Genomic DNA, 18,928 nt, shown 5'->3' on the forward strand with positions numbered 1-18,928 from the left:
AAAACATAAAGATTACTTGTACTTAACTAATTCTTATTAAATTAAAGTCCATTAGATTTGTACTTTGGCATCATACGTTCCTTCCATATCTGTTTCTTGTGTATTATTTATTTTTCTCTGCGAGGAGTTATCTCAGCAAAACTGAAAAAAATGAGAGAATTTATTTTAACGTACATGTATATATGTTTCTCTTACCCTGGAGAGGTGTATCCGCATTTTTACCGGTGTGAGATTTCCTTGTCTCACCCAAGGGTTGAGACGGGGGGATTCCCCTATTCCTAACAATGGCATGACGTCACTTTAACAATACAATGACGTCACGTCAACAATCCATCAACGTCACGTCAACCCTGAATTTAGCATGTAACGTTATCATTACATTGTGCATATGATACACAATGAAAGAACAGGGTAAGAGAAAAAGAATCATTGACCCCCTTGTGGGTGAGATAGTGGAATCTCAACCCTCGGGGAAAGATTCTTTAGTTGCCAAACACTCGGCAAAGCCTCGTGTTCGCAAACTTAAGAATCCTCCCCCTCGGGTTGAGATTCTCCTATCTCACCCCCAAGGGGGTGAAAGATTCTATTAATATACACCTATGATAGTAAAACATGTATCTAAATTTTGAATTTTCAGTGCCAATCATTCCAAATTTCATACGAAAAATGGAAGCTCCGTTTCACAGGACGAACGTTTCAGTTTCACCAGGTAAAACCGAAGTGGTTTGTTCCAACAGTACGAACTTCACTCTGTCATCAAGCCCCGCCATTGAACCGGGAGGTCCCGGATGGACCAGCTTTACAACCATCTCCTCGTTTTATGCCCAGACAACACCAGGACCGTGGATATACTGTGAAAATCGTACAACGAAAAATAATTCTTCAGATATTGTTGTGGTTGAGGAGGAAGTAGTGCGTCATGCCGAGTTAGCCAATGAAAATGTCAAAGTCGGATTATTGTTTGCGTCAAAGGCTTTGGTACAACTATTGTTTAACCCCTTTGTTGGAACCCTAACTAACAGGTAGGTATTACCTGTTTACTAAACTCCATCAGATGACTCCTTCGTGCATAACGTGCATTGCTAATGTTATTTTTGATCGGGGTTGTACAGCCGGAAACCAATGTTGATAATGTTTGACAAGCTGCGCGATAAAACGAAGGATCCATAGGATAAGTACTGTACCACTCGCCACAAGTATGTCCGTACAGTAGGGGATTGGTGGTGTATTTTGACGTTTTACGAATCCTCAATTTTTACATGATGTTACCTTTGGATCAGACAAACTTAGATTGCTATTTGAAGAAAAAAATCCGTTTGACCCGTTTGAGATAGATATTCGGGGGTGGGTGGTGGGAGGGGGGGGGGGGGGGGTAAGTGTGTAAGTATGCATATTGCATATATATCTTTTTGGGGTGTTTATAGTTGAAGCACAAGGTGCACTTACTTTTCTCTATTCAATGACATTTTAACAAAGGTTTATGTTCAAAATGGGGTTTTAATATTAATGGAATTTCACAACTTATACTTGTTTTGATTACATTTTATTGATGTTATATTGTGTTAACATATCTGAATAATTGTTTTTGACTAAAATAATGTTTTGAGTGGATTTTGAATTTACTGGAAACGAAATGTCATGTCACTGACTCCTTTGACTCCCAATAGGTTGCAAGGGATCCAACGGATTTTATATAAATATAGCATTTATATAGTCCTGATCTCAAGACATCTTCATGCAAAAATAAAAATACAATATACTTATCGTAAAAATGCCGAATATGGCACCCGTCCGTTTTACTATCTGTTTGATATCTTTTTGTTTGTTTTAGTTTTCTTATATCAAGTGGTTTGGGTTATAACCGTACTTTTGAATGATATCTATTTTGCTACAAAACCATTTCCACTACGGAGAGTCGAACCCCGGGCCTCTTGATTAAAGGGGTTTTCCCGCCTAGCTACCGGTTATGATATTTGTTCCGTTGACACTGTGCAGCGACAAAGAGTAGAAAATTCCACAATCTGTGACTACCTTTGAATTAACATACATTTAAGTATCCTTATACCACTGTGAAAACGTAGTTATGCTCTATAGCCCTGAAAAGAAAGTCATACCTTTCGGAACTCGTTTGAAACAAATGCAAGATCCAAACCCTCCAATCTTTATACTGTATCTTATCAAATGAGCTTCCTGTTCAACTGTACCCAGTTTATTTCTTTACTTTATAAACGATATCCCTGTGGGTCTAAATGCTACAATCCGTTTATTTGCAGACGACACTATTGCATATCTAGTTATCAAGTCAAACAGTGATGCTGAAACACTTCAAAAAGATCTTGACAAACTAGCGCTCTGTGAAAATACATGGAAAATGATCTTCCACCCAGACAAATGCAATGTGTTGTCGGTGACTAAAAACAAAACTCCAATAGTCCATAATTATACTTTACATGGACACATACTGGAACATCTTAGTCAGGCCAAGTACTGGGTGTAACACTATCATCTGACCTTAAATGGGATTCACATATAAATACTATCTGCCCAAAAGCAAATTCTACGCTAGACTTTTTAAGACGAAATCTTAAAATTGGCCCAACATCAGCCAAAGTACAGGCATACAAATCATTAGTTCGACCATCACTTGAGTATGCCTGTACAGGATGTGACCCTCACACCCAAACAAATATTGACAAGTTGGAAATGGTCCAGCGAAGGGTAGCGCGCTACGTGCTCAATACGCACAGGTACAACCATCGTACCTCCAGTGTGTCAGAAATGTTGGACCAACTAAAGCTGCGCCCTCTAGCAGATAGACGTAGAGATGCTCGTCTGACCATGCTTCATAACATTGTAAACCAGAAAGTCGCTATCGTAAAATCAGACAGATTAATCCCTACAGTTAGAAAATCCCGAACAAACCACCAGTTTTCGTATCAAATTCCCCACTCAAAAACCCAGACCAGAAAGGCATCATTCTTCCCTCGAACTATACCCGAGTCGAATAAACTCCCACCTGACATTATTTCGAGCCCCACAACGGAATTATTCAAATCAGCCCTCTACCGTCACCTTTCAAACGCAAATTAGACCATCTCGTATCTTTTACAAACAATCTCTTTCCATGTTCCACTCCTCGTCTGACATTTTATCTTTAAATTGTTGAAGTTGGTCAGTACCATTTAGAAGTAGAAGTACTGCACTGGACCTGTAGCGCTTCCGTTATAGCAAATATGAACGGGAAGGATACTGTATGTACAAAACACCACAGTGGAATTCTTCAGTAATTTTTCCTGTAGTTTGACAGAGATCCTGAAAATGGAAAATTATTTGTCAATGCCTGTGTATAATGGAAAAGTAGTGGGACTCTATAAGTTAAGTTTGTTTTATAGTTCCGTCGCAAGAAATCGAAAACAAAAATTAAAAAAAGATGGTTTAATAAAAGAACTTCATTTTTAGCCCGAGAATGGTTTCGTGAATATTGGCCCCGGGGCCCGTTGTCACCTTTGATTCCGTCTTTTTACATCGCTCAAAATCTCGCACGAAAACGTCTGTACTAACCCGTAATGAAATTGAGCAACATTAATGTTAAACTCCAATCTAAAGACATAATGATCAATCTCAATTTCTTGTAAAATCTACGTACATGTTAAACCCATACTCCACGGAGTAGCTTCGGAAAAATTGATCAACACAACAGCAGAATTTGTCTTTAGAAATTGAAAGCAGTGGATCGAAGTCCAGCCTAACTATTGTCTGAAGCAATATATAACTCTGCTCATTTTGGTGACCGGGTATAATTTGTCAACAGATAGGTCCTTCAAGCTTAGAGATCCCCGGATTAGTTGCGTCGGGTTAAAGTGTCGATTGAAGAGAATTCGAAATGTTCTGGCTTTTTTGGTGCTAAGGCTATTTGTCAACTGTCCCGCAATCGGTGATCTACTCCTATGTCCCAATTGATTTATAGCTCAGGCGACAATAAGTTTATTCACAGAAACTTCGGCTTATTTGTTTTGTCTGAAACAGAAAATTGTTAGACAAACGAAATCCAACAAGAGTCGAACATGTTTTAATTGACTTGTGCTTTTAGCTTAAAAGGACAATCGATTAATTCAATAAACAATACCAGCTGAAAGAAGCATTTGGTATACTGAACAAAGACAGCTAACCTCGAGTTCAGTTGGTTTGTCAGGTACGCCGAGTAGATTTAAGCTCGTCTGAAATATTGGTGCATAGGACCTAACATGAACGGCGTCGAGTATAGCGCGTAAACAGTTTTAACTTCTCCCTTAAAAAGTTCAGAACAAAGCTGAACAAACTTAGCAGGCATAATCAACGGTGTTAGTGGGTCGAACGCTGTTCAATTGGTCTGCTTAAGGTATACAAGAGCGCTGTTCAATTGGTCTGCTTAAGGTATACAAGAGCATAATGAGGGATGAAAAGGTGAAAATTGAAATCTTGAGAGTATCAATGCAAGATATTTCCCCCTATCGTTTGTAGACAGGTGCAATCACCTGTGTGCGTGTGTGTTACATGTACGTTTATCTTTGATATCATATTCAATTTCCTCCAAATGGGAATACAAGATGAGGGCAAAATAAGTTTTAAAGGTAAAAAATGAAGGAAATAATATAACCACAAATGACTGAAGTTATCCACAAACTGGTACTAATACAGGTCAATTGGATGTAGGGTCCCTGACCCATATGAAACCAAGTGAACTTTTTTGTACAAATCAAAAAATCGAATTACTGTATTCTGTCGTTTGTAGAAAAGTCTGGACGTGAAGAAAATGTTAACTTCTAAAGGGTCTTTATTGAACCTGTTTACGAATTGTTCACGAATACGCAACAGCACTTTACAACAGCAGTCAATATTGAAATGATTTCCATTTCGTTTTCCGTTTCTTGTAACGTTGATATAAGGTGATTCGTAAAGCTCTTTGTCATCATGTTGAATTTGAACGGAAAATGGTCAACAAAGGGGAAATTGGAAAATAGCTTACATAGCATTATTTGGTTTGGTGTTTTGAACTAAAACGAACAATCTGCCACCAAAAAACACACTTGCTAACGTAGAAATATTCCTATCGACTTTGTTAATAAAGGTGTATAGGCCGAAACTCTCCAAACTATGATGTCAGCAAGCTTGAAAATATCATTTGACTTAAAATTGAAGCCAAATGTGGCCTACACGTAAGTGATGTCCATATCGAACCGTTAAAATGTTAAATCAAGTCGCAGTATTAAAGAACACGTAGATGTGAATTTTAGGTCGTTTCATTAGACTAATGGCCCTTGGCACCCGGCCGTATCACATGCAACACGCGTACGATAACATCTTGTCTAGGTCAGCCTGTGTCAACGCAAGCAGTCAGATCAATGTGAGCAGGTAGCCCGCCAATGAATTCGTTGACGTTGATAACAAAATCGCAAGTAAGACTTCTCTATACAATATTATACATAATCCAAAAACTTGTTTAAACAATACTGATTACAAAGATCAAATTGACATAGATAATTGCAATCTGGGTAAAGCCTGAACTCCAAAGGTACGCGTTCAGCGTATAGCAATAGGCGTTACATGACACGCTTGGTTGTTTAAATGTCTCCCAACCAGGAAATACTGAATAAAATATCCGATTCCACTGAGACCATGCATAGCGTAGGCGCTTATTATGTTATTGGAGGAATATACCGCAATCCATTTCATACTATGCACCTGATTTTTTTTAAACCAAGGGTATGAAGTGGCGTGTGTAATAAGAAGAGTTAATCCGTGACTATATTTACGGATTGAGTGCTCATGAAATCAACTGTTTAAAATTATCATGATATACATAGAGGGTTTCCCCTCAAATTCCTACCTTACAATCCGCATACGTCATTCATGAAATATCAAAAGTGAATTCCCCGACAAAGCGATTACAGTATGATATCGCTTCCTTTAACTACGATACTGGGGGCAGTTTATGTCTTAGACTAGATATAGAGATGTTTTAGTCGGTAATGTTATCGGGCGCGAAAAGCTTTGGACTTCAGTATTTATGAATTATTTTTACCTATGAAAACCCTTGTTTATTTTTATAACATGCCCATATGATAGGTTGTGTGATGGCGATCTATAGATCATTATCACTATTTGCCAAACATGAATAAATATTAGCTATGAATATAGAAAAAAAAGTTTGTTTCTCTTTCAAATTAGGCTTGTAAAAACATTTAGAATCTTTGTGTAGGTCTTCGCAGTGTTTAGGATATACGACATTCAATCTTCAGGAAATCACCCTGATCATTCCTTTAATAATTTTGATCAGAGCAGTAGACAAAACACAAGGATCATGTTATGAAATTACATTTGTTTCGTATCGTTAAACTTCCAATTATTTGTTCTTCATTTACACTCTTATCAGTGGCGTCGGCAACCCCACCCACCCCTCCCACCCACTGGTAACATAACCTCTATCTGTCGCTTGACATTTACACGGATACATTATGTGTTTAAGCCATTAAGAATACGTCAAATATCTCATGACCGTTATTTGCCGGTATAGATCCCACACAGTCCTCTATTCATTCTGTATTCATGATTGGATAGCAATCATAGATAAATCCCCTTTCAGGAAGAATGCCCTGATCAATAAGCTATTATACAAATGTATACTAAGAAGAATACGGATGTCCCATTAATTCTGTTTCTGATTATTCAACAAACTCAACTGCTTATACAAACGAATAAATATTTGTCTTCGATTCCAATCTAACACGCCACTCCTATCCGCTCATCCTCCCAGCATTTTTCCACATAAAACATTCTGTTCTAAATCTATGCTCTTTGTAGTAGTACTACAGCTTTCCTACAGAGCTGTATCGCAACCGCAAACATTGACCTGTGTAACTGTTACGTATAACTATGTTTGCGAGTTTTGGCACTGATCACTTGAGTATTTGTTCTATCATTATGTCTGTTTGCTTGAAATTTTAGGGTGTTCAATCATTTTTCTAGACTGGCTAGCATCCCTTACGTTTTTATGAAGAGTTTCTCAACTGCATTTTACTACTAGCTTATCTCCCAATAGTTTAAAACTTAGAATCAGACATCCAATTAATCAAAATTATTAGAGTTATTTTTTTCTAAATTATTCAATATTTAAGAGACGGTGACCAGTCTACAATTTCCCGAACGGAGTCTATTTCAAACTCGGTTGTTCTGCTGAGTTTTGTTGGGTTATTGGATAGATCACCTGCTATCTGATGTTAAAACAAATGTGTTTAGGTCACTAGCCCTGGGCACTTTTATATCACAAAAACTGAACAATTGTATTTCTAAAATTATTATTATGACAACAAAACGAATTGCATTCCGATGTAAAACGATCGCCTGCAAGTAATTTACCGAATTATCTATACAAACGTAACTTACTTTGAGCTGATTATTTGTAAGCAATGCCTATATCCACGCTCATTGTAACAATTTCCTCTAATCCTGGAAAATTTGAAGTCAAAGCATTATCTTTATAAATACAAAAGATTATCAGATAAACAAAGAAATATATTGTTCATGTTGCAGTTCAATGCAATTACGACATGCATTTGCGATCACCCTCGTATTATGAATGAAACGACTTAAGTAAGTATCTGAGATTCAAAATATGTGTGATATATATGCCTGTTACAATAGAAACCAGGAATAGTGCATGCCTTATAATATAAAATATTTTAATATGTTTTCAATAAGATATAAAACTCCTCCCGGTATACCATTTTTAACATTCCCATTAAAGGCAAATACAATCTTGGTACTGTAATCACACTGTGTTTAATACGGAATGCATTTGAAATAACTCCCTAATTATTGCTGAATGTTTACTAATATGAATAGTATATCGCTTGCAACAACATAAAAACAAAAAATATCAAGTTGTTATTTGACAGCTTTGATTTGCAGTGCCATACAAAGAACAGGTTTTACGGTCGGACTTTGTAAATACGAAGAGCCAAGAGTAAGCATTGCTATAACCAAACAGATCTGAATGTTTAATTCCACTCCATCTCCAAGATAAAATAATTTTCTCAATATCTATATGTTTGATATATTTCTTCTTAGTAGGGTCCGCGGTTCTTAAGTGGTTAAGGCGTCTGTCATTTTGTACCACTACTCCTCCACTAGGTCGTGGGTTTGAGGCCTACTTGGGGCGGTAGCCAGGAACTTGACGTAGGTCGGTAGTTTTTCTCCGGGAACTTCGGCTTTCCTCCACCACCAAATCCTGGCACGTCCTTAATTGACCAGAGCTGGTTAATAGGACGTAAAAATCAAACAAACAAAACAAACTTAGTAGATATATGAATTCTCCAAAATCAACATAATAAAAGTGTGCCAAAGTGAGTATTAACAGTAATAGATTTTCAAATCATACTCCAGGCACTTACTTCATAACTCTTGCTCTAACTCATTTTTCAGAAGGTCATTATTCTTGTACAAATTCAAGCACCATATGCATCAGCCAACGGAACTGACAAATTATATGAATACGTCAACTGTGCTATCTTTGAGATTGTAATTATAGGCACGTGGTTCTTAAGTCATGAATCACCGTATTTCTATTGTATTTTATAAAGTGACCTTCTCCTCAGACATGTTTCATGTTATTTTACAAGCGATCTGGGCGTTCTACTTGGTAAATTTAGGAGCGATTAAATAAAGTTAATATAATAAATTAATTCATTAAATTATCATTTCAACTAATTGCGTGCTTTTGTGTCTGAAATTCTCTGACAACATTGGGGATTTCATTGATAACGTTCATATTCGACGTGAATCAGGAAGCGAAACTAAAATAGGCTACAATTGTTAGATATATTGACTAATCAGTGACGAAAGCGACGCACTGAGCCTGCTATGTCTCGCATGACCTGATAGCAAAGGAAGGGCTTCATTTGCAAACCATAATTACCTATGAGATTTAAGATCAACGAGCAACTATAAGATGTTTTGTACAATCACAAATGTTATTATCACAAGCAATTTTGTTCATTCTTTGTATTTGCAATAAGATAATACTTGTTAGATATTTATTCGTTTGGAACATTCATGAGTTCTTCGAAGTACGAACTATCCTCAATTTAAGATACTTCAAAAAATTAATGTATCACATGCGGTCTGAAACGTGGAAAGGGGAGATAAAAGGGATCCTGAATTTACTTATTCAAATATAATTTACGTTCAAGTTTTAATGTACACTGTATTTCATTTATTGTATTTCTAAAAAACATATCTGAATGTTGTTGTTTTGTTCTGCAGTATAATTCATTTTTACCATACTGAATGTATTACCAAAGTTCATATTTTGTGAATTATTTATAGATATATGTCTTGATTAGTTCTAACTTCCAGTGCTTCTAAATACCACCTTGAAGCGTACTACTGTACGGTAAATCAAATGCGGATATTTATAGACTCAACACATAAATTTCTCTATCGTCCTATGCTGTAAGAAAGCTAACTGAAATAAAGGTTCGAGACTTTACTCTAAAATATATTCCCGTGCAGCTAAAACCCAATGTACACTTTCTCAACCAGTGTTTCATTTGCTTGCCATCGATGGAAAAATCATCGACCCTGGAACTACTCACATACATTCGGAACTTCTCTGATTGATAGTCAGATGGAGAGCAACAGGTTAGGCAAATTCCGTCTGGTAAAAGGCGAGGGTAACCCTTATTAGTATGCATATATTCATGACTCCTGTCTCCATGCTTTACATCGCCAAATCCCAGCAATGTTTAACATCGAACTGTACAAGTCCCAGTCTGGTATCTCTATGGATAGGACAATGTTTACAATCAAATTGAGGAAGGAACTTGTTCCGAATCCCAATCTGTCGTTCTGCAATTATTTTGTTTGTCCTAACGACACACTGTATTGTATGCGTTATTATAATTTTGGTCAATTTATTCATAATGTACCGTTCATTAATTTTTCGCCATTGTGCACTTTTCACCCTACTCGTTCTAAAAAATGAATTCAAAATAATGGGGTAATATTATGTTACATATTTATAGTTGGTGACGGTAGGAATAGTGAAAAAGTTGAGCACATGGCAAATGTGTTTGAGAGGCCGGATTGCAAAAACATTAAGGTGGAAGGAGTTGAAAACATGACATTTACGAAAAACAAAATTCATTAAAAATTACACTTCTTTTATTTTACAGTAACTATGAAACAATTTCAATCAGCTTAAATCAATTCCTCTTGTTGGCCCGTATGGAAGCGCGTTGGGGAGGGGGGGGGGGTATTCTTTCATAATTCTTTCAATCGATAATAAGTACTAAGACACAGTTTCAACGTTTAATATTACAACACTATGAAAACGTATTACTCAATTAATGTGATTAATGTGTGAAATGTTTTGTGCAATCGAGGTAAGTTTCATTATGAAATGTGTTTAGCCCATCAGCAACTGGATTTTAATTATCATGATCGTCCTTGGCTACACAATAATTGTCATTTATGATGACAAGTCCTGTTGTATATTAATAGAACACAGATGACTGTTCTAGGATGAAATATACTGTAGCAAATCATCAGATCTTTAAAGTATCAGAATAAACGAGATAGTTCAAGTTCGTGGTTGACAGGAGAGTGGCTATGCATGATGTCGTTTACGCAATTTCATCTTTTGTTCAAATAGTTTCCATTGACCTTCAGGAAAATCAAAAATGTCGAAATGCTTTTAAGGAACCATGCGGAATTCATCAGCATTATCTTTTCGAGGGCGCATTTTGTTACTCATATTAATGTTGCATTGTCACTTAATGTTGATTCGGTACTCAAGAGCTTGCTCCGAATATCACTACTTCCTTTGTAGATGTCGACTGCTGACGGACAAATTTAAAACACAGGATTTCCAAAGATGCTGCTTGTTAAAGACTATGGCAAGTTTTATGGTCGCCTTCAGGATCTTACAGACAAATATGCTATTTCTTTATGTGATATGAAGTTCGATAGTTTTCATTATGCTCGTTGGAGTGTCTTGTGGTTTTGTTGTCACTACCCAATTTTTCTGTATATATTGACAAATCTTTCAATATCACTATATAAAAATATTGTCTTTTTTTCTTAGGTTTTGTTTAGATTTTTCAGTCAGGACCTCAAGCATGATCGTCTGAGGGCTGAATGGAATAGATAAAAGAAAAACCATTGGAGTGCTTGAATGGATATATTTTGAAATGCTCATCAATACAAGTGAAAATTATAAATTAAGGTGCAGCTTCAAGTAGGAAAGATATGGACATTATAGAAAGTGGAATAGGAAAATAAATCATGGTAATGTAAAAGGTGAAGTTGCAATGAATATTGATTAGAAAACAGAATTATCGCACCTCTGACAGAGAAATCCCACGTCACGCACCATGCTAGACTTTTCTATCTCGTCCGATATGTCTTGTAACTTTACGTGACATTTCGCGGAATGTTTACACTGCGATGTATTCATCCGCGCGTTAACTGCTTGTATCATAAATATTCTGTTTTGTCGTTATTGTATAGTTTTGATGTTGTTAGATATTTGATGTTTTAGATAAAATATCATCTACACTGTTAATTACGTTGTAATCTGTGTAAGAATGGACTACGTTTTTACGCGGAAGCATTCAAATGTAGCTTAAGTAGTGAAGAGGTCATTATCATTTGAGGCCAAAGGTGGGATACTTGTAGTTTTTAGCAAAACTGAATAGATTTTCGAACTAAAAGGTGCTCGAAAAAAAATCAATTACCTGTAACTGAGCGAGATCTGGTATCTCAGTCTAAGATTCTGTAACATCTCAACCCCGGCTTACAGCTCGGTTGGGATTTTGTTACAAAATCTTAACCCTCGACTGAGATAACCTGACCTTGCTCAGTTACAAATAATAGATTTTATTAGATTAATACCTTTTCCAAAATAAAGGTATGCGTTCAGATATTTCTAAACATTTTCTACTAGTTGGTAAGTATGGACTATGAAAAGATCCGTGTAACACAACCAATAAGTGTGTATATGTGACTAGTACAGTATGTACTCTGTCACCTTCATCAGACAAACCATGATGAAGGTGACAGTGTACATACCGTACTAGTCATCGAAACATCACATAGAAGCACTTATTGGTTTTGCTACAAGAATCTTTTCATAATAAGGTATGTGTTCAATTTATTTAGAAAAGTAAGGCAACGCAATGAAATTGGATAGTTGTGAGGAGAGAGGAGATATATATACGTACTAGATGGAAGAGGGCTATAGTTATGAAGATGTCGAGTAAAATAAATAGAAAGAATTATCATGATGGTATAAATTGTTGACAGAGTTGCGTTACAATGTACGTCCATGTCCCGTAGCAATTATTCTACAACTCATCCTGTAGACCTCTGTCGACTAAATCAATGCGAGAACAGAAGTCTCCTCCAATCATTTAAATAAACATTTGAGAATAAATCGGATAACGGGGTATTAGATCCCTATTACTCGTAACACGCGAACTTCACTAAGTCAATACAGAAACGCTGTGATCTTTGTTCGACTGCGTCACACCACCGACCAATCAATAACGGCTTTACAAATTGTTCTGACGCCCATGTGTTTTGTTAACGAGGTCGATAATTGGTGAACAATTGTCAACAATGTAACGTATCTGAACAAGTCATGAAAGAGCAGACTTTGATTTGTTACTTGTGTAAAGCATACAAGCGAGCTTACATAATCAGGCTAGTATGACAATTAACTTCAGGAAATGTTACCAAGGTTTCTGTCTATTAATCAACAAAGTTGATTGCTTTAGACGGGTGATGTCACTTATATATGGTTTAACCCACTGTAGTGTCATGGATACGGCATGTATTACAATGTTCCATGTCAAAGCAACAATTCCACAGATGTGATTTATGTAGCCAACAGTTTCTGTGGCCAGGTTCGACCTTTCCAGAAAATGTTCAAGGTATTGCTGGTTTGATATTATATAGTTAGAACCTTAGTACATGTACCTATAGACAGGACCTTTCTAATCTTTTATATCGAATACTCGAATATGAAATGAGTATTAAGGAAGTATTGTACTTTAACCGTTGAATTGACTTGTCTCAAAATAGGACTTTATTGTTGTGTTTGTCACTAAGAGTTTCAATGTTTGCTTGTACGTTGTACTTTAAACATCGAGAACATTTAAAAATCAAAACAACTATTTCTTTCCATATCTCATCTTGATTCCGTTAATGATAAACTTACAAATACATAGAGCACGCCGTCACGCGCATGCGTATTGGTAAACCATCAAAATGGATCATTTGAATTGAATGAAACATGAATAAAATATCACTATAATATCATCTAATTAAAAGGATAAACCTCATCCTCGTTTGACATTCCAACAAAGGATGTAACAGTCATCGTAACCCCGCTTAACGCCAACTTAATATGTTAATGCTGGCATACGTCAAAACTTTTACTTTACACACTGACAACGTTAAACCCCCTACTTCATAACGGGCAGCTTATAAAGTTCAAGGCCATGGCAAACCTGGGGGACTATAACATCCACCGGAACAATATACCACCTGCTGTCGTAAGACGCTCACATGATGATTATATCTATAATATCCTATCGTGTACATCACTTTGACCTTTATATCATCTACATCATGTGTATCAAAATAACAAAAGGCTGATTGTTCTGTCATTCATTTTGACCTCACGTGCCTTTAAAATATTCGTTCAGAAAACAAAACAAAAGTACCAAATATATCTAATGTCTCAATCACTCCGAAACACGCTTGTTCTCATATAAAATTGTTACCACATACAAAATAATTATGTTGTTTGCATCGATAAATCTTTGATTTGTAAAGATCAGAAATCTTCGTAATCTCTAGTCACACTACTCGTTCAATTTTCATCAACATTTTGAGAGAAACTCTCCTAAAGCGTGTATTTGTATATTATATATCCAACGACATTTCTACAGACTGCAATATGTCAATGACGTCATTTCAAACCATATCACCCCTTTGATTTGCACCTTCGCATAAATATAGTTCTTTTAAAATTGCCTTACTTATTTTGTACTAGCAGAGACAAAAACGATATATTATAGCAAGCATATTTAACTATTTGATTTTTTTTATAGTCCAAACGAGGTGAAAATACAGAGGAAATCCGTCCTAATTTCGTGAAACAATTTTGACTTTTCAGGAACTTCAATGCTAAGATGGACGTAAGAAATTGTTAATTGATGTAGCAAGCCAAAATTTAATTAGGCCTGTTCATCATTCCTGTATGATTATATACTGTTGTACTAATTGTGATTTTTTTATCTTGAGAGTTTTGCATAACCATTGAAGTGTAAAAGAGTTATAATTTAAACTTTGGTTTGTTTTTTCTCATTCAACTAGCCTGTATCAATGACTGATTCCTGCGAAACCCTGTACTAGTACAATAATGATTATATTCGTGAATTTCAAAATATTCGTGAATACGCAAATGCTTTAACCTGAAAAGTACAATCAGATTAAACACATAGTCATGGTATGACTGCAGTGTATCAATGTTGGGGCAACACCACCACTATCATCAATCCCTCTCCAACCCGTCCACCCCTTCCTCATGTTAGGAGGTCCCTAGGGAACACCCCTGTCAAATATCAGCAAACTAGTACAGTGTACAAATACATGTACTTAACGTTTAATGAATGAAATTCAACACTTGCACCAAAGTCTGTTACGGAGATGGATGCAGTCACTCAAATGACTACACAACACCATATTATGTGAGGTACAGGGGCTGGGAATTTAACACACACAATACTATGGTAGATTCCTATCAGTAAACGACCTTTGTTTCAAACCTAGCTATGTGTTGAACTGACAGTTACACCAGTGTTGACTTTTTCCTCTAGTATACAAATGAGTTATGTATCTAGGACTGTATCAAGTACATATACTGTGTCAATGTGTATATGAATATACAGCTGTTTTCAAGAACTAATTGTACCGGTTTCCCCTCGTCGTGCCTTGTCACGATACAGTCCGAGTTACAGGGAATGTTTACATACATGTCATAATTGAAAATGTGTTTTGAATCAACAACGCAATAAGGAAAAAAAAGAAAAACAAAAGATAACATAATCTTTTATTAGTAATGGAACAACAAATCACCTCGATCGGATATTTCCAGTCTGTTGAAAACCTGCGGGTCAGTTTTGTCATAACTTATTATTATGGCACCTACTCCTGTTTTCACCCGTAGAACTCAAATGATAATTTTAAACGTGATCTGGTCTATCGCGTCCTGGCAAATAAGGTTCTGCAACTGACAATATAGTACTGATTTTTAAATAGGATGTCAACCAGATATTCAACCGAGAAAACTGGCCTCGAGGTCTGTATTGATTTTTTGTGAAGACACAATAAGTAATGTTTACATTTGCTTTGCATTTCAAATACTGCAAGTTTGAATAACAAATATGATATTGCAATACAAAATAATTAGATTTTTAAAAGATGATATAATATGCATTAATATGAGCATCAAACTGTCTTTTATTCGAAGTTTTGGGACTGAATCTCTGCATTCTACACACTTAGCTGATCCTGAGGTATAATGATACACAAAAAGAATTACTGTGAAATTACTCATTTTCGTGGTGTTTGGAATTCCGTTAAGACAGTGGGTTATCTTTATCCACAACTTCATAGGTCCACGAAGTATTTTTGACATAAAGCAATTCTCCGTTTGAGTGGGTGTTCGTAATTCACGAATTCCATATACCCACGAAATGGTGTCTTGTCGAGAAACCACAAAATTTCGGCCTCACAAAAACATCGTATTTCACAGTATATGATTGTTGTACGAAGGTCATTGGTTTTAGTTTATGTATAAATCTATTAAATACAAATGTTAAGAAGGTATTTCATTTTCGTTACTTGTCAGGATGTCTAATATCCCCTATTTTTAAATTTTGTTATATATTTCACCTCAACGTGTAATCACTTTTTTGAGCAAAAACAAAATATGTGACGGTGCTTATGAAACTGGTTATTAGGCAAAGTATGCTACATGTATCATCGGTGATTATTACATACGTTTTCATTTCCCCATCTTTAATCGCATGAAGAATTTGCATTATGTTCTAGCGCATCAGAACGCTGACATTGAAAAGCAGAACGTAACCAGCAAAGCTATACCCCCTATATATACAGTCACCGTATTTTGTAGCAGTGATCGATTGATGTTGTCTACACGTGAATGTTAAAGCATTAAACATAACATGATCAAATATCGGAGTGAAGGACACGACATGTATATACAATTTAATGATCCAATTATCCGGAAAATTGAAGAAGAATGGCGCTCGTTGACCACTTGTCCTGTGGACGATTGACCACACACGAAGGTTGTCCGAGTGAATATTTTGTCTCTATGTGTGTCCTACGGCTGCATCCTCTAAAACCGTTGCCAACACGTGATATCCTGTCGTTACAGCGTCATACACCATGAGCTTTTGGTTGCTTTCAAAATCGACGTTTGTACTTACAAATTGATTCAAACCTTCCAGATCAAATACTTCAATCTTGTTTGATGATAGCGTTTGAGCAGAATCTTAAACTTTGACATAACCAACTAAGAATAATAATAATTCTCAATGAGATCACGATGGATGGTGACAATGAAATTATCGAGTCTTCTTGGACCAACATCTATCAAACCCAGTGTTGTATGGTTGTATTGTCCATCATCATTCAACGACTATCAGGGATATCGTGAATATTGAATCAGCAAACGACATGAAACACTGTTGAAACAGGGGTGCTACTATCAAAACAGGGAAAGTTAACGTTCCGAGAATTGATATTGGGAGGCCTGCCGTACGGCCTAGTAGTATGTCGTCCTTGCATGTTAAGTTGTAGATAAAGATCAAGGAAATTCGATGATGAAGAAGGACCAATGATTTCTGGAGTGAAGATGGTTATATACTGAAAACAATTTATTTCTTCCGAGTCTCCTTTGGCATTAGTAACAGAATTTTCTTTAAACTATTTTGATCAAAATGGAGCGTAGCCATTTTATTTCTTTCCTTGTATTTTAATATTAGATTATTGCTCCGGCAGTCTGGGTAGGTCCGCCATCAATATGTCGTGTTGCAATGCAAATATTTGTTCAATGGCTGCAGTATTTGTTATTCACTGCTTACTAAACAAAACAAAACACAGCATAACCTCGCTACTCTGCATCGCTGTAACTCCAGTATATTGGCAAATACTCTCCGTACATCCAACCAACACAGACTAGTATATTGTGCAACATGCATATGTGATAAACGCCCAAATCGACCCGACATAAAACATGCAATGTTTTCTCGCCATACCGTATCAATGACAACAAATAAACTCATATTTACATAGTGACAATAGTGCTTGAAACATATCCGGAGATGATGCAAACGGCATCCATTTTCAAATGCATATTATATTCTATAGTAAAGCGTGATCGCTCTTAAAGCCAAATATCGCATGTTCAAATGAAGTCATGTTATTCGTTTGGTGCAAAACTGAACCGAACAATATTTATATTTGAACGACGAAATCATATCACTTAATCAACTTTCAATATGAATAAATTAAACAAGTAACGCTAATTGCATACGTACGAATGAGGTTCATATTTGAGGATTTTACACTTTATTATACTGACTACTAATTAAGGACTTCAATAATTCAATTCTTAAATTAGAAAGGCTTTTAATTGTAAAAAAAGTGTGTCATTTTTACTAACAAACAAAATAGTATTTTTAATGAATGTCCCAATAAGTGTTATGTTTATCAATCAAATGCCGTGTATTAAATCCTCCGCGCTCGTGCTTTGACGCGCCCATCTTGTTGACCGGAGCTTTCAAAAGACTCATTTTCATGTTATCGCTCAAATAATGACGCTTATAAGACCATGTATAGATCTTTTCTAGTCGTCGGATTTCAATGTCATCTGTTCTTAAATCGAGTAAAATGTTTGATTTTCCAAAGTCAAAAGACGTCGTTCCAGAACAGTATTCAAGCGTGACAGATGACTACTTTTGGGGAAAGGAGTACTTTGTGTATGACGTAATCAAGATATGTTATCCTTTTTTACGGTCTATCACTTGCTGGACCGTAAACACAAACCAATGCAATGAAAAAGAGCATTACAAACAATATTGAATAATTTAGGAAATGTATGAAGACATACATTTGAAAATCGTATTATCTGATATTTATTTTTTCATGCAAGGTCATCTAGCTCTATACTAAACCTGAAACCGCGAAACGCGAAATCAATCTGTTGAGACTTCGTGAATGGCCATAGACATACACTTATAGCATGTTCTAAATTCCTTTAGATGTATTATCTACAGGGAAACTTCATTGTTATTTAATTACTACGTTTAATTATATGTTTTATTGCATTTTCAGAATAGGTTACACAATACCTATGTTCACGGGATTTTGCGTGGCGTTTGTGTCAACTATAAGTAAGTATGTTTAACTGTTTCACTCATATAGTGTTACTGAAAAATGCTTACTTATTCCTTTGACATCACTCTCTTTTCTCTCGTTATGTTCAAAAAGATATCAATTAATAGTATCATCATTATTATTATTCAATTTAATCGAGTGGCTTCTCAGTAACTTGCTTTCTGTTCACTAATTGTTAAATACAATTTGATTATAGATATAACATAACTTCACAAAGAAATGACAGCATAAAGGGTTTACCAGCAAGTGTATCTATCGACATTGTTATAGCATTAATTAACGTTGTGTATAGTATGTCGTTATAGCAGCGAAAACCGCGAATGCAGCGAGTGTAAATAGATCACTTATATAATATCCAGCGAATATAAATACATCGCGAGTGTAATTACATGTA

At 35.9% G+C, this 18,928-nt stretch overlaps 1 protein-coding gene across 5 annotated transcripts in view; it reads left to right on the forward strand.

Moving 5' to 3' along the window:
* LOC110462313 (synaptic vesicular amine transporter-like) overlaps positions 1-18,928 on the forward strand; it is a 121,804-nt gene that overhangs the window by 84,448 nt on the left and 18,428 nt on the right. For all 5 annotated transcript variants that reach the window (XM_021516239.1, XM_021516236.1, XM_021516240.1 and 2 more), the window contains exons 3-4: positions 638-1,022; positions 18,472-18,530. In XM_021516239.1, coding sequence (XP_021371914.1) covers positions 638-1,022; positions 18,472-18,530 — 444 coding nt within the window. The remainder of the gene's footprint in view (positions 1-637; positions 1,023-18,471; positions 18,531-18,928) is intronic.

The sequence above is a fragment of the Mizuhopecten yessoensis genome, unplaced genomic scaffold (genome assembly GCF_002113885.1).
Source record: "Mizuhopecten yessoensis strain PY_sf001 unplaced genomic scaffold, ASM211388v2 scaffold10771, whole genome shotgun sequence".
In the NCBI taxonomy this organism is placed as follows: domain Eukaryota; kingdom Metazoa; phylum Mollusca; class Bivalvia; order Pectinida; family Pectinidae; genus Mizuhopecten; species Mizuhopecten yessoensis.